At 33.2% G+C, this 27,967-nt stretch overlaps 3 protein-coding genes across 6 annotated transcripts; 1 reads left to right on the top strand and 2 right to left on the bottom strand.

Moving 5' to 3' along the window:
• Positions 1 to 15: 15 nt before the first annotated feature.
• On the top strand, positions 16 to 3,615 carry LOC147406348 (uncharacterized). The gene is made up of 3 exons (XM_086432536.1): positions 16 to 139; positions 2,575 to 2,928; positions 3,019 to 3,615. Exons 2-3 carry the CDS (start codon positions 2,575 to 2,577, stop codon positions 3,613 to 3,615), a joined length of 951 nt encoding a protein of 316 aa, XP_086288662.1. The 5' UTR covers positions 16 to 139.
• Positions 3,570 to 12,855, bottom strand: LOC147406347 (putative pentatricopeptide repeat-containing protein At3g05240). 2 transcript variants are annotated; one of them, XM_086434303.1, is made up of 2 exons: positions 10,822 to 12,855; positions 3,570 to 6,246 (listed from the first exon to the last, which is right to left on the bottom strand). In XM_086434303.1, exon 1 carries the CDS (start codon positions 12,652 to 12,654, stop codon positions 11,116 to 11,118), a length of 1,539 nt encoding a protein of 512 aa, XP_086290429.1. In that variant the 5' UTR covers positions 12,655 to 12,855; the 3' UTR covers positions 3,570 to 6,246; positions 10,822 to 11,115. The 2 variants fall into 2 exon arrangements, with proteins under 2 accessions (XP_086290429.1, XP_086290430.1); XM_086434304.1 differs by having other exon boundaries at positions 3,570 to 6,190.
• A 2,899-nt stretch (positions 12,856 to 15,754) lies between these two features.
• Positions 15,755 to 24,246, bottom strand: LOC147406346 (HrpN-interacting protein from malus protein). 3 transcript variants are annotated; one of them, XM_086434301.1, is made up of 4 exons: positions 24,119 to 24,174; positions 17,862 to 18,056; positions 16,282 to 16,365; positions 15,755 to 16,117 (listed from the first exon to the last, which is right to left on the bottom strand). In XM_086434301.1, exons 3-4 carry the CDS (start codon positions 16,355 to 16,357, stop codon positions 16,011 to 16,013), a joined length of 183 nt encoding a protein of 60 aa, XP_086290427.1. In that variant the 5' UTR covers positions 16,358 to 16,365; positions 17,862 to 18,056; positions 24,119 to 24,174; the 3' UTR covers positions 15,755 to 16,010. The 3 variants fall into 3 exon arrangements, with proteins under 3 accessions (XP_086290427.1, XP_086290426.1, XP_086290428.1); XM_086434300.1 differs by lacking the exon at positions 17,862 to 18,056 and having other exon boundaries at positions 24,119 to 24,246; XM_086434302.1 differs by lacking the exons at positions 17,862 to 18,056; positions 24,119 to 24,174 and adding an exon at positions 22,463 to 22,501.
• Positions 24,247 to 27,967: the final 3,721 nt, after the last annotated feature.

Raw genomic sequence — 27,967 nt, 5'->3', positions numbered from 1 at the left:
TTCGTCGTTCACCTTAAATCCTTGACAGAAGTTTTGCCGAAACCCTCTCCTACCTACAACGAAAACATATCTTCCCTCAGGCGAGTACGGCGACGATGTCTCCGACGATTGCAGCGGCGAGTTCGTCCTCTCCTCATAGGTAAGTCGATCGGCTCACACTCATTCGATGGTCTCTTCTCTTCTCATATCTTTTAAGGCAAAGGGGAATTTCTGTGTTTGATAATTTGGGGAATTTCTGTGTAGATGAGGTGGTGAATTTAGTCTTATGTTGATGACACAAGGAATCTTTAGATTTCAATCAAGTTGTTTCCAACCAAAAGGCATACAAAACAAACACAATCTTATGCCTCATAATAAAACTTCACAAAGAAGAAAAAGCTTTACTGAACAAGCACAAAACAATGTTTCCATGAAAGAAGACCATGAGAAGGTATGCGAAAACTTTAATGGTAAAATGATAAATATCATTATATTTATGTTTGTAAAATATTGTCCCTACAGACCTCCAAATATAGCTTTTCCTCTGTTAAGTAGTCCTAAAATAGGAAGTAATAGTTACACAATTAACTTACATGAGAAAGATGTAACATAAACAAAATGAGTAAACAAATCACACTATGCATCAACCTGCATGAAAACAACAAATAAAAAAACAATGTGCGTGCATATTTGTGCATATTGCAAAAAAAACTTCCATGAAAAACCTACAATGTTTGTAATATTCACATTTCAAAAGTTTTCCTTGGTCCACACTTCCCAAGGTGGTTTTGAGAGCATGGTTTTAAAACTAGCGTGAGACCAAGAGGAATTGGGCAAGTCATCTCCATCTCAAAGCCATCTAAGTGAGATATCAATTGTGAATTGCCCGTCTCAATAACTAGTCCAAGATACAAGTCATTCCGGCCAAGTCAACTGGCTTTGATTTTATTTTCTTCATATAAAATAATCATTTTTTAAGAATTTGTCATCCATGTAAAAAAAAATAAAAAATAAAAAAGATGCCGCAATTGAGAACCTATTGATCCAACTTACAACTAAAATAATAATTATTCAAAAATAAAAATATAAATTTATATAAAATATATTTAAATCGATTCTGAAGGGTTTAAATTGTTCGAGATGAGGGAGAAACCTGGATCAGAAGCCATGATTAAGAGATTCAACCTATACAAATGTTGGACTTTAATCCTCGACTCACCTCACTATGATATTATCACCATTCAATTAAAAATTGTCAAGGATCATGACAATTTTCGATCACCAATTCATATATTTTGTGTGGGCATCGAAAAGAAAAAATTGCACATATATGAGAGATAGAATATGAACTGAAAAGTAAGAAAATACAAACTACATGTGAACTTCCCCAAATTTCAACTGAAAAGATTATCAAGTAGCTACTTTTATGATTTAGTATGGCGTGTGTGGTCAATAAGAAGACAATTCTAATTAAACAAGTAGTGTTGACAATAAACAGTAATCCTTGACAAGTAAATCCTCTTTCAAAGTTGAGAAAAATACACACAAAACCAAAATGATTAATTCTTTTTCTCTTTCGCATCCTTTATCCCTTAATGTAAAAGATGACACACACACACACACACACACAGAAGATTTTGGATAAACTTGAGCATTAATGATTAATATCCTCAATTTTCTTTTCCTTCAATTAAATCCCCCAAATACATCCACAAATGTTCGAGCATTGCAAAAATGTCTAATACACGAAGAGAAATTGACACGAACCAAAGAAATTTTAACAAATCGAAATGAAAAAGAAAAAAAAAAAAAACGCATCCAGCAAATAACACATAAGATCTACATCAAACTAAAAGTATTATTTCATTAGTTAGAATTGCTTTGTTAGAGAAGTTGAAACTTTAATAATTCTCTTGGAGTCCTAATGGTTTAAAATATGTTGATACACGTATTATGTGTTTTTTTAAATGTTAATGTGTATGGGATGTTGCGTGGATGTTAGATTGTGTATTATGTAGTGTATTATGCAGGTATTTTTTTTATCAGGAAAATTTCATATGTTCATTTTTAAGAGGTAATGCTGCCGAAATTTTGATAGAATTATAAAATTAAAAAAAAAAATTTTAATTGATAATAATTATTTTTCTAATTTTTTAATATATATATAAATTATATATATATATATATAGATATATAATGTAATTATATATTTATTAAGGTATTTTGATCACTTTTGGTGCATTATCAACATTAAGGGTATTTAAACCTTGTCTACTTAAGTTTCGGAGTCACCATCATTTAAAGTGTTTAAGGTGTGAATTGACACCATAAGACGAGTTTTAAAAATATATTTGTTTAAGACATGACTTGGCCAAAAGCGAAGAGTTAAACTATTTTTTAAATGATTTTTTAGTTAAAAAGTATGCAATGCATGTATTTGTATGCTTTGAATTTCAAGTGCTAATCCATGAGAATTAGTTTGTCGAGAAATATTTTTTTTAGGTTATTATTATAAGAGAATGTTTTTTATTGATTTATTTATGTTTTTCTCTAACACATGATTTTTTTCACATATTTGTTTGTTTTCATTTTAAGATGTCTTCTGAAACAACAAATATGAACAAGGACAAACAAGTTGCAACACAAAATGACAAGGGTAAAGTAAATTGGAGTCCGTATTTACACAAGACCTTTGTTGAACTATGTGTTGAAGCAGTCGCGCAAGGTCATAGGAATGGGCCAACTCTAGACAGGTTAGGATGGAAGTTTGTTCGAAATGAATTTTTCAAGAAAACGGGATTTAAATTTGAACAAAAACAATTCAAAAATCATTGGAACAAAACAAAATTAGATTGGAAGGCTTGGTCTAATCTAATGAGTGTAACTGGAATCGGTTGGAACGGCCATTCTATCATCATAAGCGATGAATGGTGGATTGAACGAGAAATGGTAATACATATTTTTTTAATATATTTAATTTCACTTATTTATGAAGATGTTAATAAATATTTATTAATAATATTCATTATTTTTTTACAGCAACATTCTGGAGATAATAAGTTTCGTTATAAGGCATTGGAGCATAGAGATGAGTTGGACAAATTATTTGGTGGTACCACAGCTACCGAATCTCGTGTTCGATATTTTACAACGACAAACATGACGAATGAGTCAATTGCTGATGATGATGCTGATGATGATACTCCTGAATACATTCCAGGGACACAAGAAAATATACTCCCAACTCACCCTGATGATGATATTGATGAGTCACCAAGTTCAAGACCATCACAGAGAAGGTCGTCAATAAGTAGGGATTCTAGATCAAAACGCAGTAAGGGAAGAAAATCTGATTTATTCGAGGTTGCATTCAGTCGTTTGGTGGATCTTTTCCAATCAAAAATTCAGAAGGATCAACTTCCAAACGAGCAAAAAAAGCTTACTCCCGGTGAATGCTTGCCACTTCTTAATGAATTAGTGGATGAGATTCCTATAGGTAGCGATCGATATTGTTATGTAGTATCCAAGTTCGTGGAGAGTGTAGATTTTAGGAATGCTTTTTATAACTTGTCGACAAATGATGCTCGTTTATCGTACCTTGATTTTGAATACCGTCGTTATTGTGGTGATCACTAGAGAGTAGTATAGTATTTTTTTTTTTATAAGTCGGTCTTTTATGAATCCTTTATTTTTGTGGACTATGTGATTAATAAAAGAAAGTTTGTTTCATGGATTATGATTTGGATTTATTTTGTATGGATTAAGTTTCTATTTATTTCTGGTTTATGGATTGTTGATTATGTCTTATGGATTATGCTTTGGTTGTTAAAAATGTTTGTTTTAATATTTTATATGATTGTTTATAAATTGAATATATTTATATGATTGTTAATATGGAATATTAAATGATTTTTTTTTTTTATTAATAATGTAAACAGAAACAAGATGGATTATTCAGATTCAGACGATGAGATTATATGTATGGCTGCACTTGCTGCAGCAAATCATTATCGCATGGCTCGTAAAAATAAATTAGTTCGACAACCCAAGACTAATTGTAATTTTACTGGACAAAATTATATGAATTATGTTTTGTCTGGGAATAATGCAATATGTCATGAACAATTTCGAATGGAGAAACATGTATTCGAGAAATTATGCAATACTTTACATGAAGAGGTGAGTCTCGAAAGAACAAGAAACGTTTCTTTGAAAGTATCCTTAGGAATGTTCTTAAAAATATTAGGACAAAACGAGGGCATGCGAAGTGTTGGTAATCGATTTCAACGTTCTGAAGAAACCGTGAGTAGACACTTTCATAAAATCTTGAAAGCTGTCCTTGAATTGTGCAAAACTCTCATTGTGCCTTGTTCTTTGGATGTGATCCCTCATCAAATTCGCACAAATCAAAGATTCTGGCCTTTCTTTAAGGTAATTTTAAAGTTATATTAAAAAAAATTATAATGTTTAATCTTTAATATAAAATTTCTTTTTATATGAAGGATTGTGTGGGAGCGATTGATGATACTCATATTGGGGCACGAGTTCCAATAGCGGATCAACTTCGATATTTAGGTCGAAAAGGTATAACGCAAAATGTAATGGCTGTATGCTCTTTCGATATGTTCTTCACATATGTAGTTGTTGGTTGGGAAGGACAAGCAAATGACGCAAACGTATTCTTAAAAACCATAAATAATCCTAATTCAGGATTTCCTCACCCTCCGTCAGGTTGGTAGTCAAAATTTTACTTAGAAATACATTCAATTATACGTTATATATATAAAATAATGAAATTATTATTCATTTGTAGGCAAATATTACTTGGTTGACTCTGGTTATCCATTGATGGATGGGTATATGACACCATATAGGGGTGTCTGTTACCATTTACAAGACTTTTGACGGGGTGCATGGCAGAAGGAGAAGGAGTTATTTAACCATCTTCATTCCTCATTGCGTAATGTTATAGAGAGGTGTTTTGGGGTATTAAAGGCAAGATGAGCAATTCTTAGGGACATGCACACATACTCCATTGATACTCAAAGGGATATCGTCATTGCTTGCATAGGACTGCACAATTTCATTCGAAATGAAGCTTTGGCAGATGTTGAATTTGCTATATATGAAGAATTAGATTATATAGATGAAGCTGTCCCTAGGAGTGTAGATGAGCCTAGACCCTCGAGACGCTCACAACGAGAAAGACATAGAGAAATGGAACGTAGGAGAGAAGTCATAGCTGAAGCTATAAAAAAAGCTTATAATCGACGTGATATAATTATATAATTTTATTATTTAAAAGTTACTATTAACTGAATAAATTATATTTTTGGGTAAATTTAGTATGTTTTTACTACATGAACATCTTTGTTTATTGGTATGACGATCACATATAAATTTTATTTATGAATGTTTTCTTTTCATTTTACATATATTGGTGTGATTATTACATATGATTTTATGTATGATGATACAAGTTTTATTATATGATAGTTGTTATGTTCTTATACAGGTTTTATTTTTCACATGTCCAATATTTAGGGAAGGTTCTGTCGAATTTAAAAAAAATTAAGAATAAGTATGTTTTGAATATAAAATGATGTTATAATGTTTTTATTTAATAAAAACAGTAACTGTTACTTTTTTTTTTAGCATATGTTGTTGAGTTATAATGTTAAAAACAGTAATTATTACATATAAGGGTATTCTGGTCATTTTAACAGAATACAGAATAGTTTCTTAACACAAAATTCTATGAGAAGTACTTCTGACAGTACTTCTCAGATCCTGCATCCAAACGTACAACACGTATTCAGCTACTTGAGACAGTACTTTAGAAAGTACTTCTGGAAGTACTTATATTTTAAGTACTTCTGGCTCCTGTATCCACACGGGCCCTACATGTCTTGATATAAATACTAGTCTTGCAGGTCGGTACAAGCAATGGTAGCCTAGCCCAAAAATACACATGGTAGAAATTCTTGAGAAAATGAATTTATTAGAGTATCCCATACCTCTGATGCGGTTTCAAATCTGACAACCATACCGAATACTCCTTCAGATAATGACCCTGTGATCCACCCACATAGAAGTCGATCTGATCTTCTCCATGCAATGAATTATGGGTTGACAGTCATGTTCTTCCCATCCACAACTTCAGCGTCTAAGGCAGTGATCTGGTATCCTGACTTTCAATGAGTCCCAATATCTGTGTTTTCCATAGAAGAAAGTTTGATTGCGTCAACTTTCTAGTGACAAAGTTCCCTATATTCAAAGTAGAGGCGTATGAATACTTCAGTAAGGTGGGAGGTTGTAATAGTCATTGATGAGATTTTGAGTAGTTTTGTGAGAAGTGAGCTGTGCAATAAATTCTCTCACAGTAGTGAGGCTCTGATACCATGAAGACAGTTGAGAGACTTTTAAGAATTGAATTCTCTGTATCTCCAGAACTGTGTTCCCTATTACTAATGTTTTGATTACAATGGTAAAAGAATATTCTTGGGATTGAATTTCCTAATTATATATGGAAACATCCCTCCAAGGAAGATGAATGGATATAAGACATTTGCAAATCAAAATAAAGATGGAATGCTAACTTTATTTTCCCTATCAAGAATCCTTCCAAGAATACAATTGAGGATTCAATATCTTTTTATCTAATTTTGACACATGGTCATCATGACTTGAAGTGGTGAGATTCTCTACACGGATTAGCTTGTAAGCCTCGCAATGTGAAATCGATTGTAAGAGTACGGAAAAAAGAAAGATTTGTTGAGAAAAAGAGGAACAATCGAACCAAGAAACAAATATAAACAAAACACAAATCACACATAGAAACACATAATTTTACGTGGTTCCCTCAAAATTGAGGTAGGTCCACGGATCACACCGATTCCACTTTGAAAAGAAGACTCGCAGTTACAGATTACACATTTTCACCAAAAATGAGAAATATAAATACCCTAGGATACCTAACTAGGGTTTTGCATAATAATAGTTTGACCAGCGTGAAAATGTGGTTTGATTTACAGTACCTCCTTGTTGACTAGTACTATCAGGCTCCACAAACCACAACACGATTTGGGTTAATTGCTAAAAGAAAGCAAAATTTTAAGAATAAACTGGTTGAGATCCAAAGGCGGATTCAGAATAACCCCCTAAATAGATCTCTTGCAGCATAGGAGAGGTTAGTCACTATTGATTTGAATAAAGAGATTTTTACTAAGAAAGCTATGTTCCGTCAGAAATCCAGAGTAAGTTGGTTGAAGGAAGGGGACCATAATAAAGTTTTTCTATGCTACCGTTGCCTCAAATATGGCTTCTAATGCAATAAAAAAGATCATGGATGAAGATGGAACAAGAATCGAACATGAAGAGGAGAATGGAGAAAAGGTAGTAGAATAATTCAAAAAGGTATTTTCCTGCACAACTAATGCTCATTTCAGTTAGTTCCTTTCATATCTAAGTTATCTTCTGAGTGATCAAGATTTTTAACGATTCTTATAAGTAACTAAGAGATAAAATATATGATCTTCAAGTCTCCTTTAAATAAGGCTCTTGGTTCTGACAATTTCTATGCCAATTTTTTTGTTTCTCATTGGAATCTAGTCGAGTTAGATGTGACTAAAGTGGCTCTTGATGTTTTTCAGTCATGTAAAAATGCTTAAATAGTTAATGTGTTCATAATTTTAATGGTTGTTGATTAAATCATAATTTTCTAAAAAAATCACTATTAATCGTGATTCAATCCCGATTTTTTTTTCAAAAATTATGGATTATTTTTGTTTTTAGTATTTTTAAGTATTATTTTTCATTTAACATATAAAATAGATATTTTTTATACTTAAAAAAAAATATTTTTACCTTATCAATTTATCCAATGTTTTCTCAACTTTATCGACTTTTGCCAATTTTTTCTGAAGCTTTCTCTTATTGAATTATTCCTGAACCCCAACTTTGTCACTTGATTAGAGGCTGTAATATTACAGATAACATTTGGTTGGCCTGTGAACTGGTGTGTAATCCTCATCTGAAGTCTAGTATCATGTTACTTTGCATTAAAATTGATCTTAGGAAAGCCTATGATAAGGTAAGATGGGACTTTGTTGATAAATTTCTTGATTAGATTGGGTGTGATTGAACTTGGATTAATAGGATAGTGGAATGTATTTTCGACTCCCCAATTTTTCAGTTGTTATAAATGGTGCAAGTCATGATGTTTTCCAAGTCGGTGTGGGCTTCATCAGGGGGATCCTTTATCACCGTATTTTTTCACCCTAATCATGTTAGTTTTTTCTCATTGTTTAGAAGAGGGTGTTGAGAGGAATTTTAATTTTTGTTCCTTCAAGAAGGGGTCTTCCTTGTGTGTCCCATTTGATTTTTGCAGATGACATTCGTGTAATCTCAACTGATTTTGTTTCATCTACCATGAATATTAGAAAGATTCTAGATGACTTCCATCAATTTTCTGGGCTACAAAAAGGTTCTCTTCTCATTTGATATCTAAGCTTTCCATTGTTTTCCTCTAGAATGTCAGTTTCTTTGTGTCAACCTCTTATTGATAAAATATATAAAAGGATGGAGGACTAGTAAGCTCATTTGTTATCATTTACGGGTCGTATTGAGTTAATTATATGTGTTATTTGTAGTTTTTAAATTTTTTTGGTCTTCTTATTTCATATTATCTAAAAGCATGGCAAAGAGAATTGAATCCATCCCTAGTCATTTTCTTTGGAGTGGGCCTTCTATGTATCATTTGTGTCATCCCATAAGATGGAACTTAATGAGTAAGCCTCATAAAGAAGGGGGGGTTTAGGTCATGAAGATTATAGATATGAACTTGATCGGCTCGATGAAACTAGTATGGAAGGTTGTTAAAAAATGAATCCATATGAAGTAATTGGGGTTGGGCAATATATATTGCAAATGGGGATGTTTGCTCTTGCCAATGCCCTCATGATGCTTCTTGGGCTTGGAGAGGAATTTTGAATGTTAGGGGCCTTGCTGCAAAAAAATATCAGATATTTTATAGGAAATTGATCAAATAATTCTTTTTGGAAGGATCCTTGGGTAGAAGGGGGATCCATTATTGAGCAATTCAGAAGGAGATCAATCAATGGGTATCAGATTATGTAAATGGTGATGGTTGGACAGTTCAAGGGGATGATGATGAGAGGCTGCAAGAAATTTGTAAGAGAGTAAGGAACCATCTTATTCCTTTCCCAAATGAGAAGAGTAGGCATCTTTGGGGCTATTTTCTTTCAAGATTTCTTGGGAATCTATTAGAAGAGAGGAGCATGCAATGTGTTGGCGTAAGGTAAATTTGAGTACTAAAGAAGAGTTTCGAGACATTCTTTTATAGCTTGGATGACAATGAGGAAGATACTTATGATAGTTGAAAATCTGTAAAATAGAGGCTTCTGTTTTATTTCTAGATGCCTGCTATGTTGGAAGGAAAATGAAGACAATGACCATATGTTTTTTAACAACCCTTAGAGCAACTCCAACAGACTCTTTAAACCTAACATCCTCTTTATTTTAAAGAGTCAAGTCACAAAATTTGGGTCCAACAGAGTCTTTACTGACAAATGTTAAAGTAAAGAATACGGAAATCGAGACAATTGCTCAATAATTGTAGCGAGAGGTTTTAACTCGTTATTATTAAAAATATAATATAAAAACTTGAAAAAACACTTTCCTTACTAATTTAGTAAGATTTCAAATCTTACTAAGCGTAGTTGGGCCCACATGGATTATCACATTGACAATCGACCACATCGTCCTTCTATATTTTATGGAAAAAATTCAAATTCACAAACAAAATATTTAAAGTCTTTTTAATTTTTAAACTTGATCCAAGATGTTGAAATGGACGGCTACCAAACTCCCAAAACTTAAAATTATAAATCAACAGTGAAAAATAATGGTTTTTTTTTTTTTTTTCAAAGTTCTTAGAATTTCGTTCTCTAGAAGCTTATGGCATCGGATCATGTTTTTTTATTCCAAAATGTGAGGTCACAACTCTTATTAAGTTTTAAGTCAATTTTCAACAAATAAAACATTTGTTGAGTCTGTTGGGGCACCCAACAAATTTTGGACTAGTTAAACTAACATTTGTCAGATTTTGACAAAATATGCTCTTTATTGTAAAGAGCATTGATGGAGATGCTTTTATAGCTTTGGGGTATGGGAGGAAAGTCTTAGGACGATGTGGAATTAGAAGGAATGTAGTGGAATCAGCGCCAAATGAGGTTGAGTTGTTAAGTTCAATTTTCACTTATAGCCCGACTTCTCGAGATGTTATTCACGTTGCCTTTTGCTCCACAATTTATCATTTGTGGAGCATTTGTGGAGGGAAAGGAATAAAAGGCTTCATGAGGGCAAATAAGTGAATGAAATTCAATTATTGGAGATAGTTATAGGGGATTGTCAATGAGTTTTTTATGGGATCGAGAATAGGTGAGAGTGCTATTCTTGCGATAGGGATGCTGAATTGTTGGGGCTTCACAGGGGTAGTATATCCAAGGTCAATGCAAGGATGAAATATTAAAAAAATAAATATTGATGGGTCTATTTTTTCATTTTTTATAATTGAGTATCCTTGTAGACAGTGGACTGGGGATTCTCTAAAGTAATTTGTTTTTTTCCAGGTAAGGGACCATCATATGTAAGCATTATTTCAGTTTATCATTCTTTGCTCATATAATTTTAACAACAATTAACACAACTACTATATGGAATTTAAATCGCTAACCATTCAAGAATGAAATATAAGATCTATTCTAAGATTGATTAGCACTAATAAAACTTATAAAATTAAAATTTAGGTTGTATCATTACCTCCCTGGAATTGAAGCCATTGCCATTAATCTGATGTGAACCTATAAATAATGATTCCCCTTTGGCGAAGTACTCATATGCTATCTGTTCAACTTCTCGTTCCATCCATTTAATGGATCCCGACTAGTTGATCTCTCTCGCCAAGATCAACATCTTAGGATGATTGCAAGGATCAAATCTCTAGAACAAACTCCACTTCATAAATCCATGTTTGAAACTTAGTAGTATATTGGGTCTTCTCTTGACTATGACTTACGTAAATGCATTGATAACAGTTGTGTGGGATCACAATGGTTACTGCACAACCTGAATTGAGCTTAACCCAGGCCTCTTCCAGAGCTTCTTAGACTCCACTATTGCTCTTGTTTTTGCTGCATCATCCCACTTACCAGCATTTGCATACACGTTCGCTAATTGTACATAAACTTCAGGATTGTTAGATTCTAACTCGATGAGGTGTTTGGCTGCGATCTCAACTGCTTCCCTATCTACTTGAATGGTTGCAACACCAAGTAATGCTTCCCATATTCTTACATCGGCTGGAATGGGCATATTATCGATGAATTTCAAAGCTTCCCCAACAAGTCCTGCCCTTCCTAGCAAATCCACCATGCAACCATAGTGCTTCATTGTGGGCTCAACACCAAATTCAACCGTCATGGACTCGAAATATTTAAAGCCATCTTCTACTAGACAAGAATGGCTGCAAGCTGTCAAGACTGCAATTAAGGTTACAGAATTGGGGGTGATATTTCTGGTTTGCTTCATTTTCTCAAAGATAGAAATGGCTTTTGTTCCCTTCCCATGTAACCCATAGCAAGTAATGAGTGCAGTCCATGAACTCACATCCCTTTCCATCATCTTATCGAAAACCCGCTCCGAAAGCTCTAGCAACCCACATTTACCATACATGTCTACAAGTCCATTTCCAACAAGAGTAGTTCCCTCTAGACCAGCCCTATACACATGACCATGTATTTGCTTCCCATGCATCGGTAATGCTAAGCTCGAGCAAGAACAGAGTGCCATTACAACTGAAAATGAATCGGGCTGGATATTTCTAGATTTCTGCATATCAGCAAAGAGTTTGAGTGATTCTTGTTCATTTCCATTCTGGTTATACCCTGAGATGATTACATTCCACGAAACTAGATTTCTCAAAGGCATTTCATCGAAGACTCTCCTTGCTGAGATGATGTTCTTACATTTGGCGTACACATCGATTAGAGCAGTCGAGACAAAAATATCTGACTCGAATCCCTGCTTGATCAAGAAACAATGAATTTGGGTCGATCCTTCACTAAAGGAGAAGCATGGAAGGAGCGTAGCCATGGTAAAGGAATTGGGTTTAGTTCCAGTGATCAGCATATCACGAAAAAGTTGAATCGCATTGTGGAATTGATGGTTTTGGGCAAAGGCAGATATGGCAGCAGTCCATGTAACAATATTTCTTTGAGGAATTTTATCAAATAGGTAATGAATTGTTTCAAAATGGGTGAAGAATCTTCCATAGAAGAGGATTAGGCTGTTAGCCACAAAGAGATTAGAATCAAATCCAGTTATAATGGCATGGTTGTGAATTATAAGTCCCATGGTTGGATCATTGAATTGGGCTGAGGCTTTGAGGATGTAAGGGAAGGTAAAATTATCAGGCTTGAAACCATTGTTCCAATGCTTGACATATTGTTCCAAGGCTTCAACAAACCGACCTCTTTGAACTAATTCTTTTATTGAGGAGTTGGTGGGTATGGGGTGATGTGATTTGGGTCGAGTGTGAAATGGAGGAAAAGTATGCATTGGGTTTGTATAGAAAGAGTACCTTCTTTTAAACATGGCTACGGTTATTGATCGACAAGAGGGTGTGATGTTGATGTTTCCCTTCTCATTTATAGTTATTTTGGAGTCTGTTTCGTTGGCAATGTGGTATTATGAGAAGTTAAACTCTTTAGAATTCTATGAGAATTAGTTATAACTTCAGTGTTTGGTTCATTGCCTATGAGAATTTTCTTCAGAGTTGTAGATAATAGTGTAAGGAAGATCTCTGAGCATAGAACATCAATAACATGATCCGAATCCGAATATTACCCTAAATTGACCATCTCTAAGAAATGGTGCACTATTAAAACTAATTAAACCCTGAATTGCTTAACTGCGACTTTATTGCATGAAGCTTATAAGCTAAAAACTTCAACTTGTCCATGACCAACTAAACTAGAATGAACTAGGGTTTTAAAATTTTACTGATTTTTGTGCATTTTAGTGGAAGGAGACTATTAAAGGCAATTGAAAATCATAAAAATTCAAAACCCTACCCTAAGTTTAAATTCTTTAATCTACTGAATTATTGAAACTTTTGAGCTTTTGTTGCAGATTAAACTATAACTTATAGAACCAAATTTGGAAACTTTAACATCTCGAAAGATTAGAACAGAAACAAGTCGAAGAACATAATAGGATCCAGAATTGAAATGGCTAGAAAGATAGATTTTGGGACATTGCCTTTGTAGGTTTTTGTTGGTAGAATCAGTTTAAGAGAAACTGAGAGTGTGAGGTTTTTGATGCCGCATCGTTGTATGTTGATGATAGTTATTGGTTAACGACGATACGACACACTACATATGTCTACAATTAATCCAATGATACCCTTCTTATGTTCTCAATATTGCTGTTGTTCCCGCATCTCATATACGGGTACAATTGGAAAGTCTTGAGAAGGGCAGTTTGAGAATCTCTTTTGCTTAAAAATAAGTAATAAAAAAAAAGTTACAAGAGTAATAGTTGATGAAACTTGGCTTATAACTATTGTACAAGGTAGAAATCATGTTAAATCTTGACCTTACAAATGGCCCAATCTTATGAGAACTCAGAGATCAAGCAAGATAGGTTTTCGATCAATGAATCCTGTGGTACCTTGTGATCTGAGCAACTTTGTTCGTTTGTAAGTTTAAGGAGAGCCCAAACAAAATTTTACTCGGGCTTAGAATTTGAGTAAAGTTTGTCTCTAAGAAAGACTTCATCTTTTTCGAAGTAGTGATTCGTTAATTATGTCCCTCCTCAATTGAGTAGTCTTTCTATTAAAGATTCTTCCCTATAATAGACTACCGAGATTATGAGGGGAGGATATTCCCATATCCCTTGAATTAAGGAGGAGATTGTGTGGCAATGAACGTGGATAGAAGGAGTGGCTCCATCTATAAATAGGGAGGACACTAGGGAAAAGACTTTTTGATAGAGAGAGAAGATTCATAGAAAGTTGTTTTGATCCATTCCAATACTAATTGGGGCATCAAGAGGATTTTTGACAAGTACCACACCAGTACCCTAGCACTACGGGAGAAGAGGATTACACCATCGAAGTTGTTGTTCAAGGTCTTGAGAGTCTACTTGGAAAAAGATCAGTATAATATTTATTAATTTACTAGAATTTATTCTCTTTAAGGTTAAGAGAGGTAAAAACGAAAAAATAATAAAGTTAGAGGGCTATTATTGAAAAACTTCAAGATTAAGAGGGTAAAGATGAAGAATAATAAAGTTGAAGTGTATTATCACGAAAGGGTGAGATGAGGAAAGACAATAAAGTGGATTAAATAGGTAAATATAATAAAGTTAGAGTATTATTATTGAAAGGGGGGTAAAAGAGAAAAGATAATAAAACTAGAGGGATATTATTGAAAAAAAAGGAGGAAGGACTTGAAAGAAAATAAAGTTTAAGGGATAAACAAAAATACAATAAAGCAAGTAGAGAGTATTCCACAAAACTGTAACAGCTAGATGGTTATGTTATCACCCCATCAATCTTTAACCTAAAGATTTATTTGTTTCGATGTTTTTTCAACCTTTAGGCAATTGATTATAAGATATTGTTATTATACTTAGAGAGATTGATCTCTTCTTACGTAACTTTCTTCAATTTATCTCAATTTTCATCCATGAATCTTTAAAACCATTTGGTTTGTGCCCCATTAGTAAGCAAGACATGGCTTGGAGAGTAGATTGTCGAGGGTTTTCTCGGCCACAAATTCCAAATTGTAGTTCGACAACTTACATTATATTTGAGTACAGGAAATGATCAAACCAATGGCTTGAAATTAACCATTAAAAAACATACTCAAATACGATTACTAGATGTCATCGATCAAGTTGATTATTTGTTTCTAGAAAAGAGTCAATAAGGTTGGTGGACTCAATAAATGTTCCCCATGACATTGTAGCATAATATAACAAGCTTTCTATGCATGGAAAACATCGATTTCACTCTATACGCATAATTGATTTATGTGTTGCCTGAATCAAATCCATTATCCTTCCCAGCTCACCATCTTTGTGTGGTAGGGTATCATTAAAACTGGATCTTCATCTTCAACTTCTCCAATTTATTGCATCGGTAGAGAAAATAGATCTCGATGGAAGCTCAAAGACAAATTTGATGCGAGCTTGAACATGCAAAGTGCATGCCCTTACAGGCATGTATTTGCTGTATTTCCTGAACACTCAAAGTTTGATCTCAGCCCATGAAGCAAAAAAAAGGCATTTTTAGCTCCAACAAAAGATTCGAATCAAGTATGCAACAAGGCATTTTCAAGGGTAAAACCTTTTAGCGCAATCCTCACTATAACCAAAGAGTGATGCCTGGACTAAGCCGTAATCATGGAAATTCATAGAAACATGTCTAATGTAAACTCCATAAAAACCTTGAAAATCAGTTTCGCATAAACAAAATATCTTGATACATTACAACTCAAAATTACAAAGGTGAATATGAAATAAAAGTGACAAGTAATTACTAGAGTGTGGACCCGCTTGGTGATGGTTTCTACAATTGTTGTTGTCTTAGCAATCCCGATGAAAAACAATTCATTCCAAATGCATGTAAGCTATGAAGATCTCAGTCAGTCGCAACCCCCTTTGAAAAAAAAAAAGAAGTGCAAATTACTTGTCGCAATGAAATAAAGTAATCTATTGCATTGGTCTATTTGCTTATTCGCAATCAGTCAGCATAGCATGGTCATGTTTTATAGAGGAGAACAAAACCACTAGATGCTTTTCAAGTAGCAATTGTCGCTGTTTTCTAAGGTTGAACAGACAAACTGACACTTGATACCTAAAATAAAGGCTATGATTTAAAAGAAATGATGAAGCACAGAAAAAGGTACTAAAAGGTTTGAGAGCATTTAGATGTCTCTCTGCCTTTAAACTTCTTCGCCACGGGATTGCTCATCTTCCATAGCCCTCAAACTTTCAGCTATCATCCGTTCCCTGTTTTGTGCTTGTCTTTCTACACCGACCATCCACAATCCTATAAAGTTGGTACTTGACAAGCATTAGAATAAAATAAAACACTGAAAGCAGTGTTATAATATGATCGACAATCTAGATTGCCACAATGTAGGTATAAATACCGATATCACCTCAAAGTAATTAAAAAAGCAAAAGAAAAAAAGAGAGGGTAGGACATCTTACCTACTGCACTTCCAAGGGCACAGAGCCATAGAACCCTCATTGACCATTTATCCCCTACAACACCTCTTGTTCCCATCTTTAATTCTGAAAAGCCAATACCAGACATATGTCAAGACCAATTAACTGAGAAACCATTGGATCAAATCCTAGGTGGTTCCTGTCACATTCAACAAAAGGAGAAGAAAACAGTGGTATAATTCATAATGATTTTAGATTTAAAAATGAGGAGCTATAGTTTATTTTTTGATAATTAACAAAAGTCTATTCACTGACACAAGTATATAATTATATGTGATGTAGCCACGAATGAGGGAAGGAATGCTATAACCACGGGTTCAATTCCTGTTGTTCGCCTATCAATAAGATGACTCCATGAGTCCTCAAGGCAAAAGATGCAACCTACAATATCCCACCTAAAAAGGAAATCTTAAAAAACCAACCCTCTAAATCCTTACACTACACCACAAAAACAAGAATACTAAAGATTAACTCCTGCAATGAGCTCTCCTTCCCATCAAACGTGTGCCCGTTCCTCTCTTTCCACAAGCCCTAACAAATGGTGAAGGGCCTGAATCTCCACAACATCTTCAATCTGCCAGAAAAGGTGGTGAACTTCCAGCCAAACAAAAGGGATGTGACTGAGTGGGGTTGACACCAAGAGACCTTAAACAGAGAAAGAAAATCAAAGAGGTCAAGGAGACCTGCAAAGAACAAAAATTAAAAAACAGCATACCTACCATCCTTTGTATACAAGAGATACCCATCTACAAACAAAATCATCAAAAAAGAGGCTTCTATAGTCACGGAACACTGGGGACCACTCCACATTCAAAGAACATTCAGAACCACTTGAACAAAAGATTTTTTAATTCGAAGAATAGCATCTTGCATGCACTCCTTTTAGTCGAAAACTTCTCTTTCCATGAACACCACAAATCACAAAATGAAGCAGTCTCAATTGACTTCTCCATAAGAGAGAACATTGGAAAACCGATTCTAAATAACTTTCAAGGAATATTTCGGCATGATATAGCACAACCCAAGTTGATAGAAAATAGCTTCTAAACTTTTCCAGCAAAATCAAAATGAAGGAGATGATTTTCAATTTTTCACTTGCCTTATAAGAGAAAATTAACACTATCTTCCAGCGATTTATCAGTGTTTTCAATTGGTTAGGTGTAAGCCTCACAGGCATAAACATTTAAAAATAAATAATATGTATACCTAATATTTGAAAAAGAAAAAAAATAATAACAATTCATAATTTTATAGTTGTCAAATTTTAACATTTGATCATGTTCTAAAGAAATTATCATGTTTTCCTCTTTCTCATAGCAGGAATCCTATTTGCAATCAATAATCATTCAATGTTGGATTTGAAACATCTTATGAACTTCTAAATGACAATTTCAGCCCAATAACATTAGTTACAGCACCAAAAGCGTGCCTGCCTTTTCTTCCGTTGGATGGAAAGCAATTGACCGTACAAAGAAGCGAACATCTTTCCTCACAACATAGAAGTTCACCACTACAAATGGCATAAAACATAATGAAACAAATCTGTATCTCTAATCAAATACCAATTTTGGATAGAAATCCAATAGATTCAAGCCTCTTGTATCAAAGTTCTTCCAGTTTAGGACAACTTGGTTAGTTCGATGAAGGATGCAATCTGTAACCACTGGGATAAATATGATCATTGACAATCCAACCTCTCGAACTTGTAAATAAAGTTGCTACATCAGTGTACAGTGTCCCATGTATCAACAGCAAGTCTAGACAAGCACATAAGATCACCATCACTAATAAAATCGACGATGGATGTTCAATCTCCAAGCAAATTAACTCTAAAATTACATAAAATCTTGACACAAAAGTTACAAATAGATCTTCAAGCAGAAATTGATCTCCACCTATATGAACGCACTCAAAGTTTCAAGACCTTTTCATGATCACCCTTCACCAGCCGATCATTAGCAAAAACCTTCAGTCAACTCAATCAACCTCAAACCGAAATTATATTTCTAATGATGAATCCACTGATTCTCTAGCAAATAAAAATACAGGTCTGAAACTGAATTGGTAGAAACTTTGGAGAGAAACAGGGAAAGAAAGAATCGTAGAAAAATATAGTTCTAAAATTTATGAACTGAAATTTCCACTTCAGTTTCAAAGAGGGTGAAAAAGGATATACATCTAGAAATTACACTATATATCCGAACATAAGCTTGAAGAAAAATACAGATCTATTAGCAAGTGATGCCGAATTTTCAGATTTGAATGAAAATTTACAAAGAAAACAGATTCATGATAAATTTTGATTGATAATTACAGATTCAATGGAATTTCATTTAATAAAAAAAAAAGGTCCGGAAAAAAAAACATAGATCTAATGAAAAACGAATTGAAAGACAAATCAATAATGTATGAGAGATCTAACTTCATGAGAAGGGAGATGAATGAGATCTTGTAGAAAGCACCATTTTATTACGAGACATTTGAGTTTGTTACTAATGGAGTAGGTTCTCCCACATTTAAGTAGAGTTAGATCAAGGATTGGTAAGAGAATTCATGGAGAAAATGAAGAGCATGAAAATAAATTATAGAAAAATGAAAAATTTATCTAAGAATTCATGAAGAACATAAAAGGAATTAAAAGAATATGAAATCTAACTAAGAAAATTAGAAGAGCAAAGAAGAAATTTACAGATTTCTTTTGCTTCATGAATCGGAGTTCTCTCTTATGGTGAGAGAGAATTCCTATTGCATAATTCCAATTCCATGAATTACCACTTGAGAGGTGGTTCGACGATCATGGCGTGCTTCCCCATGTTTATGAGATCAAGTCTCTCCACCCAATGACTTTACCTAATACGCCTGTTTGTGGTGGTAGGGCCTATCTGTTGGGATCAGTGCCACTTCCAAAAGGATGGACACACCTTGTCACATAAAAAAAGAATACCCTGGATTACATTTTTCCCTTCATATTCTCTCTTTCAAGTTTAGAGAGAGAGAGAGCTATTGTAATTCTTCTTAAGTCTAAATATCTCACCATAAGAAATCTACAAATTACATAAATCTCCCGAATAAAAATTGTAGAAAATTCCCTTCAACTTTACAAAATTACGAAATGCTCACTCAACTTTTTAAACTATAGAACACTCCCTCCAAAATTTTAAAATTACATATCACCCTCCGTACACAAAAAAATGAACCAAGCCACCATTACCCTATAATAGTTGGGGAACCATTAACCAATATCGAAAACAATGCAAAAAAAAAAATTACATATTGCTTCCATCATGTCCGATCTCCATAAGCCACCAAAAGAAATTTCCAACATATGAGATCATAAGCCTTTTCGATATCAACCTTACATACAACCTTTCTTTCTTTAAATCCAATAATCAATATTCATTAGTAATTAATTCTCCACTTGGGATTTGTTTATCTATCATGGAAGCTCCTTGCTCCTTAGCAATAATTTGGGGGTAACATTGATCAAAATCTTAGTAAAGAGCTTTGTTATGATTCAAAACAACTTCCAACCAAACCTATTGGCCTCAATTCCTAAATATCCTAAATATCCTCTGCTTTTACGTCTTAGGAATTATAACCATGAAAGTGCAATTTGCCCCAGAATCAGATAAGATCTCTTCTTGCAATTCAACGATCACCTTCATGAAGTCGTTCTTAATCAACTCCCAATTTTTTTTGTAAAATTCCATTGAAAACCTCAGGCCTCTGAACTTTCTTCCTATCTAGGGCTATAATAGCCATGTGCACTCCCTTCACTTCAAATGGCCTCTCAAGCCTTCCTAGCTTGATATAAGTTAATTTCTTCAAAGTGAACTCCTTTACTTGTCGTCGATGCACCTCACTCTTAGCATTTAGTTTAGAGTGGAAATTCACAATCCCATTCTATATGCAATTCCAAGACTCTCCTATTAATCTTATCCAAGAAAATGAATTTGACCTCTTGTAAGTATTTTCCACCTTACAATATAAATTTTTTTATAAAAATAATTGGTATTGTTATCCCCTTCTTTTAGCCATCTTACCTTGGTTTTTTGCATCCAATTGATCTCTTCTATCTTTCAAATTCTTAAAAATTCATCTTTAGCATTCACTCTTTAATATTTTCCTCCTCAAACAGCCCTTAGTCTCCTCTTTCCTACCCAACTCTTTAATCACTTCAAAAACCTCTTTCTTACTTCGATCCACATTTTCAAACTCTTCTTTGTTCCCAATCTTTAACTTTTCTTTTAACCTTTTTAACTTATTCCTAAAGACATTCATGTCCTCCCCATATTAGGAAAGGTTTCCTAACACTCACAAAGTTTCTCTACAAAGAGTTTGGATGCTTGAGCTACATATTCTAGAATCTAAAATGAATAGGCTCATATTGTCCTTCCTCAACCACTAGAAATTGGAGTACATGCCAAGGTGGGTCCCGATATGGCCTTTTTCCTTAACGAAGGAATATGGATTTCTAACGAGCAACAAACAAAAAATCTATCCAACTTGCTAACAACCAAATTTTCTTGATTATTCAACAATGTGAACAAACATACCTCAAGCGGTAAGTCCATCAAATCATGTCTTTCAAACTCCTCAACCTTCTTCATAATTCTTGATAACTAGATGGCACCTTTTTTTTCCGAAGGAGAACCTAATCACATCCTAACACCAAGGAATATCTCACAAATCCGCAATACATCAAGCTCTTCCAAATATTGCCTTCCCTAGGACTGGTCTGAAGGACCATACACACTGTGAAGACCCATGGAAAATTCACATCTTTATCCTAATAAGGGATGGAAATTGAAAAATGTTTCAACCAATTAATCGATAACCGAGGTAACTTTTTTGTCCCACATAATTGGAACAACTCCAACTGAGCGTAAAGCCAAAGAATTGGTCACCCTATCTCACTAATATACACATCTCTAATGGTACTTTTATTCAAACAATCTAACTTTGTCTCTGATGCACCACCACACTTTTGGGGTCTCCAGCAGGATCACAATTTTACCATGCACCGTCTTTACTTGCTTCCTAGATCTCTAACATTCCATCAAAAGTTTTAACTTCATTGGTTTATTAGATTTCGTCTCCCTCTAACCCAATCACTTAATTCATTCAACATGCGACTGCTTATATTTTTTTTCAAACTTTCCACCTCTTTCCTCTGAGGAGGTTTTTCTCCCTTTCTTAATGGGACCCTACACTTCCTTCTCAACTTCAAATTAGGGGAATGACATCTTCTTCTATGACCCTCTTCATGCCAAGGTAATTGTTTTACTCCAGCAGTTTTGTTTTGAACCTTTGATGCCTTACCAACAAAACTTTTTTTTGGTAGGTAAAGGATTAGTGGTTACTTAGGATGTGGGAACAACACTCCACACATCTTCCTAACTTACAAAACACTTTTTTTATTGATAAGTTGGACTTGAACCATGACCTCAGAGTTGCATTGAAACATGTCAACCAATTGAGTTATGGTTCTAAGCCCTCTTACAAAACTCACCCAAGGGAACCGCAATTTCCTCCGACCATCTAGATAGGAATACTCGCACCAACCTATCCTTACTAGCAAAGTATAAACTGAACTCCTAGAAGGTGCCAACTTAGCAAAATTGGTAAAGGCGAGGGGAGTGTTGACCCACGACCTAGGTTTAAATCCTATTGAACCCACTTTCGCATTGACTACTAACCACCTTTCTTGTTGAGCAAAATAAAAATAAACCGAACTCCGTAGCAATATTGCCTATGTTCTCAAGAAGTCATTACCAACAATTCTTTGGCTGTACCTAGCAGCCCCAACACTGACCTAAACTCCACTAAGACACACCTAACCTTGTATTGCAGTCCTCATAGTCCTCTAAAACCATATCATCTCTCCCACCCTTGACAGTCACCAATCCTCCCAGAGAAGCAATACTAGTCATATTTCATCATTCAACTCTATCTCAAAGAAAACAATGAGAGATTTTTTTAAAATGTTTGGTTCTACAACAAAAAGTTTCAGATTTTTATGACTTGATTGAGGAACATGGTCGAGTTAAATGTTAAAATAAGATTATTATGTAAAAAACCACCAACAAAAACAGCATATATTGACCAAAGAAGGTATAAAAGAGACCAAAGAAAATGCTTGAAATGCAAGAAAAAAACATACCTAAGAATTGCTCACTCGAAACCCTAATCAAGCCTATATCTGAAGAAGAGCAAACAAGGGATAAACAACAAAAACCTGCGGTTTTTGAGTGTTTAAAAGGGTAAGAATAACATAACAGCAAAGTTCCAAGTCTGTGAGTGGTAATATCACAAACCTGGTTGGGATCAAAACAACACACCTTCACACACTTAAACCTATCAAAAAATGAAAGAAAAAAAAAGATATTTTCTCCACATTGCTTCTATAAGTGATATCGAAATAGTGTGCAACTATCTTGTCTCCTTCTACTAAGAACTTTGGACTTTGGTTCCCAACTATTGCTTCCATCACCAACTATCATGCCATAGATTCCACCAAGACCATTTGTAGTTTTCTCTATTATAAAGTCTAGATGTTTTAAATTTGAACAAACATGCATACCTACACTTGGTATTATTTTATACAAATGCTTCCTTGATGTAGTTCACAAACTATTTTAAACAACATTTCCCAACTTGGGGTAACTGTAATTTAGATATGCACAACACGTTAGAAAAAGAAACCAATAATTGTTGTACTATGTAATGGTGCAGTATTGCATTAACCAAATATTGATGCTCTCTACTCCTAAGATTAAATTTAAAATGTTAAACAATCATTTAATTGTGTCTGATGGAAGACTTTCAAATGGATGAGAACTTTAAGATAGGATGGAGAACCAACACAAGGTTGATAGCTGATATGGTAGGATCTTGTTCCCCTGAACCAATTTTGACTGCTCACAAGAAACATATAATAAGCATTTACTTCCTAAACAAACCCGATTCTTTTTCTTGAATGATCCATTATGCAAATATATGTATATATATGATATGTACATATATTAGTTACATGAGTAGGGATCTGTTGACTCCTAAGAATGACTCATGAAAAAAACACATGGTCCCAACCCTTTAAACACAAAATCCAATGGTTGAGATTTATGAGTATCTTGATAACACAAATCTCGGAACCGAGGATAAATCTCAACCATTCGATTTTGCATTTAAAGGATTGGGATCATGTGTTTTTTCATCAGTCATTATTAGGAGTCATGGGATCCTCACCATATATACATAGTGGACTGGATCATTTAAGAATTGAATCAATTGGGCCCTTTAACTCAGCGGCCGAGTAACGCCAAGGTAAGGCGTAACTCGTAAGTCATAGGTTCAAATCCGATAATGGGGATTATTCGAAATAGGCACGAGACATTAAGGGAAAATTCAAACTAACGTTGATGAAGAGAGTGAATTACCTTCTCAAGGAAAATTATCAATAATGATTATACAGGGAAAAAAAAGCATATCAGGGTTAAATCAATTATTTCTCAATTAAATAAGAAATAATTCACAGTAAACATGCTCACAGGTTTGAATAACATCAAAAGATTTCCCAATTGTGCTTTAAAAAGAATTTCAATCAGTTTTCCAAGTAACACATTGAGGGAACATGTAAATTTAAATTATAAAACAATAAATAGTTTCAAAAATAGGAAATATAGAATGCAAGAATCAAAATTACAAAGATCATAAGGTCAAGCATGAAATGTTTTCAAGTATAAATCATAATGAAAGCTTTTAACAGTTCAAAGAAGAATAATACTTGAAGAAGAAAACAGGGGTTTAGAAACTTTACATTTTTCCTCAGATCTCTGGTGTGGCAGTGGCGCTAAAAAATTCTTAAGCAACTTTCAGTGAGAGAGAGAGAGAGGAAATGAAGTACGCCTGTGAGAGAAGGGTTACAAATAAGACGGGTCGGATTCGGGCTGGGCCTAAGCGGGTCGTAATAGCAGGCTTGGGCCTGTGATTTGGATTGTGAACCATTCACGTATTGGTTTGTCTTCATTTAAGAAATAATTTATAAAATTAGTAACAGAATTTGAAACATATTTTGAGAAATCTAACTTATATCTATATTTAAAAATGATCTCGGTTGAAAACGGTTAAGTATTATGTCAAAAAAAAAAAAAAAAATTGTGAACCTTTAAAATGTTATTTGTCAATATTATGTGATTACTCTGTTAATACGAAAACAAATCAAGACAATAAATTTCTAGAATTAAGATATGAAAAATAAGAAACTCGAAACAAAAAAGATTAAATCTAAAAAGGAGAATATAGAAGAGAGTACCTCTTTTGAAATTTTAATAAGATATATTATAAAATTTCAGATCTAGAAACAAAAAAATAGTATTTCAATTCATACGTGGTAGTTAAAATTGTGGTGGAGAAAGAGAGTTTAAATTGAACCTCATGTAATCTTGCGTTGACTAAGAGAAATCATAGCTTCAGAGGATGAAAGAATAAATAATTTCCATCATTCGTTGCTTGAATTTATTATCGTTCAAAGAAACATTGATTTTATTATGATTTTGACTACATTTCGTAATAGTTTACGGCGGGGCCTATGAAGATTTTAGCATCCAAGCACACGTATTCCATAAATTGACGAGAACGTTTTTGTTTGCATTGTTTTACAGTGCAAACAAGCAAGAACGAAGCTAATATAAATCACAACCACATGACAATAAATAAAAAAAATGAGACAACTCTCATATCTCTAAAACAAAATCTAAGTTAAATAAATATGTAACAATCATAAAAAATAATAGAATATAAAAAAATTAAAAGAGAAGAAAGTATTGAATATAAAATAAAATTAATACAAGTCAAATAATTGATTTTTCATATATATTTTAAACTTAATAACTAAGAATTTTATTTTAAAAAGGGAAATTACTTATTTGACACTGGTGGAGGGACTTTTTTTTTTTCTCTAAATAATCCCTAAGTTTTGGACGGTCTCGTAATAGTCAATTTAGTAAGTTTTTCTTTTCTTAATAGTCCTCGGACCTCATCTCATGTGTATAATAATGTTTTTGAAATACCCAAACTACCATTTTCTCATCTTCTTCATTTAAGTTTTCCAATGGCGATAGTGATCATTTTCGATGATCTTTGATCATGAATGACAAATGGAGAATGATATTATCTTAATTTTGAATATTTATATGCATTTTTTTATATTTGTTTCGATGTTTCATTAAAAAAATAAAGAATGAAGTTGAGATTCTAAATTTTTTTATGATTACATTGTAACTTTTGATTTGCAACTATGATATATGCATTTTGAGTATTTCGAGGAGATTAACCAAGTATCATAGTTGAAAAAAGAACAAAATATCTGGTTCACATTATAGTATCAAGTTCACTACTTATTATTGTTTAGTTCAACATTTAATTATTGTCGAGTTATATAATATTTTCATTAAAAAAATCGTCAAACTCGACAGTAATTAAATGTTGAACTAGAAAATAAAAAGTGGTAAACTCGACATTACGTGGTGAGTTCAACAATAAAAATGTTGAAATAAACAATAAAAAGAGGCGAACTTGACATTGTAAATGTGATTGAGATTTTTTTAATTATTTTTATTAAGTTTTTTGAGTTCGACACTGGGTAAATCTACTCGAAATATCCAAAATGCATAAATTAAGTTTCAAATAAAATATTTCAACATAATAATAAAAATTTAAAATCTTATCTTCGTTTTTCATTTTTTTAATTATAAATCATTTAATTAAATAAAAAAAAAACATATAAATGTTCAAAATTAAGAAAATATCATTCTCCAATAGTCATTTATGATTAGAGATTATTGAAAATAATCAAAGATCTTCAGAAATGATCGCAACCACCACTGGAAAACCTAACTAAGTGAAGGAGATAGAAAAATGAGAAAAATGGTAATTTGGGTATTTCGAAGACATTATAAACATGAGATGAGGTCCATGGACTATTAAGAAATAAAATTACTGAATGGACTATTAAGAGAACGCCTCAAATTGAGGGACTATTTAGAGAAAAATCTCTTTGCCAAGACCTTTAAGTAATTTTTCCTATAAAAAATCTACATGCGTTGCACTTGCATAAAAACTAGTATAATAAAGAGAGAATTAACTGATACACCTATTTGTTGCATTTTTATTATAAAAACTCCCTTGGAGTTTTTACAACTCTAAGGGAATCTTACTTTATCAAGTTTGTTACTCAACAAACCTTGGAATGAGATTTACATACTTTTAAGAAATTAAATACCTATAATACCCCTAATTCTTCAAATCAAATACATATTTTATCCTCTCGCTATCCTTTTAACATTAATTCACTTTCTCAAAACCATCATTGGGCCCACAGGGCCACATTGAAAATCCAACACCATAACCCTCAAAATTTCATGGTAAAACTCATATTTAAAGAAAAAAATTGGGTTTGATCCATGATTGGAAGAGATAATATATAGATATATATATATATATATATATATATATATAGAATATATATATATATATATATATATAGATAGATAGAGAGATACAATAGGTATTGATTTAAAGAGAGATGATACAATAGGTATTGATTTAAAGAACTGATGATATTATAGATATTTAATCTTTTAAATATTTTGACACCACTTCAAGGTTTGTTGAGTAAAAAACTTGATAAAGTAAGGTTCCATTCGAGTTGTTAGAACTTTAATGGAGCATTTGTAATAAAAATGCAAGATATAGGTATGTCTGATAGATATCCTTATAATAAAATATAAAGATGAATCCCACTCCATTTATCTCTCATATAAAGAGGGGTTATAATTTAATCTCATTATGAATCTCGATGATTATTTTTAATTTTATTGTCTTTCCTATTATTTTATTTTCAATAATACCCTTTCAAATTTATTATTTTTCCTCTTTTACATTCTTTCAAAGAATGCCCTTACAATTCTATTTTCTTTACTCTAATACCCTTTCCACTAATATCTCTTCAGTTATATCTTTTCATCTTCTACTCTTAAAATGATACCACATATTTTTTTTTACTTAGCACAACTACTTCAATTAAAAAAAATAGTTGCTATTGGCAATCCATCTTTTATTATTCTCAACTATTTACTTATTTTTTATTTTTATTTTTGGGTAAATTATACTTTGACTCTCTATAGTTTGACATAATTTCATATTGGTCACTTAATATTTTGATAATTACACTTACCTCCCTTTTCATTGACAGTGTTAAAATTTATAGTTTGAATTATTTTAAAACAATAATTAATAATGTGAAGGAGGTCACAAGTTGTATCACTAAATGGTTTTTCTCATCTCCCACTTTTCAAGTCAACCTTCACCCTATAAAGTGCAGTCTTACGTGTTAAATAATGGATCGTCTTAATTAATATTTGCAAGTGAAATGGAGCGTCCATCCATGGTTTAAGACGTCATGGGTTGGTGCTCGCTACTACTAGGTGTCGGAAAGACAACATTTCTTGTCTCCTTTCCACACGTTTCAACAGCCCCACATTCGACAGTACGTGGTTTCCCAGCTCACTTCCCATGTTTTATATTTTACAGGAAAAATGCTGAAGTAACATTGAAATGGACATATTTTTAAACATTGCTGAGGTGGATGTTTGTACAGAATCATATA

Source organism: Akebia trifoliata, chromosome 3 (genome assembly GCF_017979445.1).
Source record: "Akebia trifoliata isolate Shusen 1 chromosome 3, ASM1797944v1, whole genome shotgun sequence".
NCBI classification, from domain to species: Eukaryota; Viridiplantae; Streptophyta; class Magnoliopsida; order Ranunculales; family Lardizabalaceae; genus Akebia; species Akebia trifoliata.
This window is presented reverse-complemented; position numbering and strand designations above follow the sequence as displayed.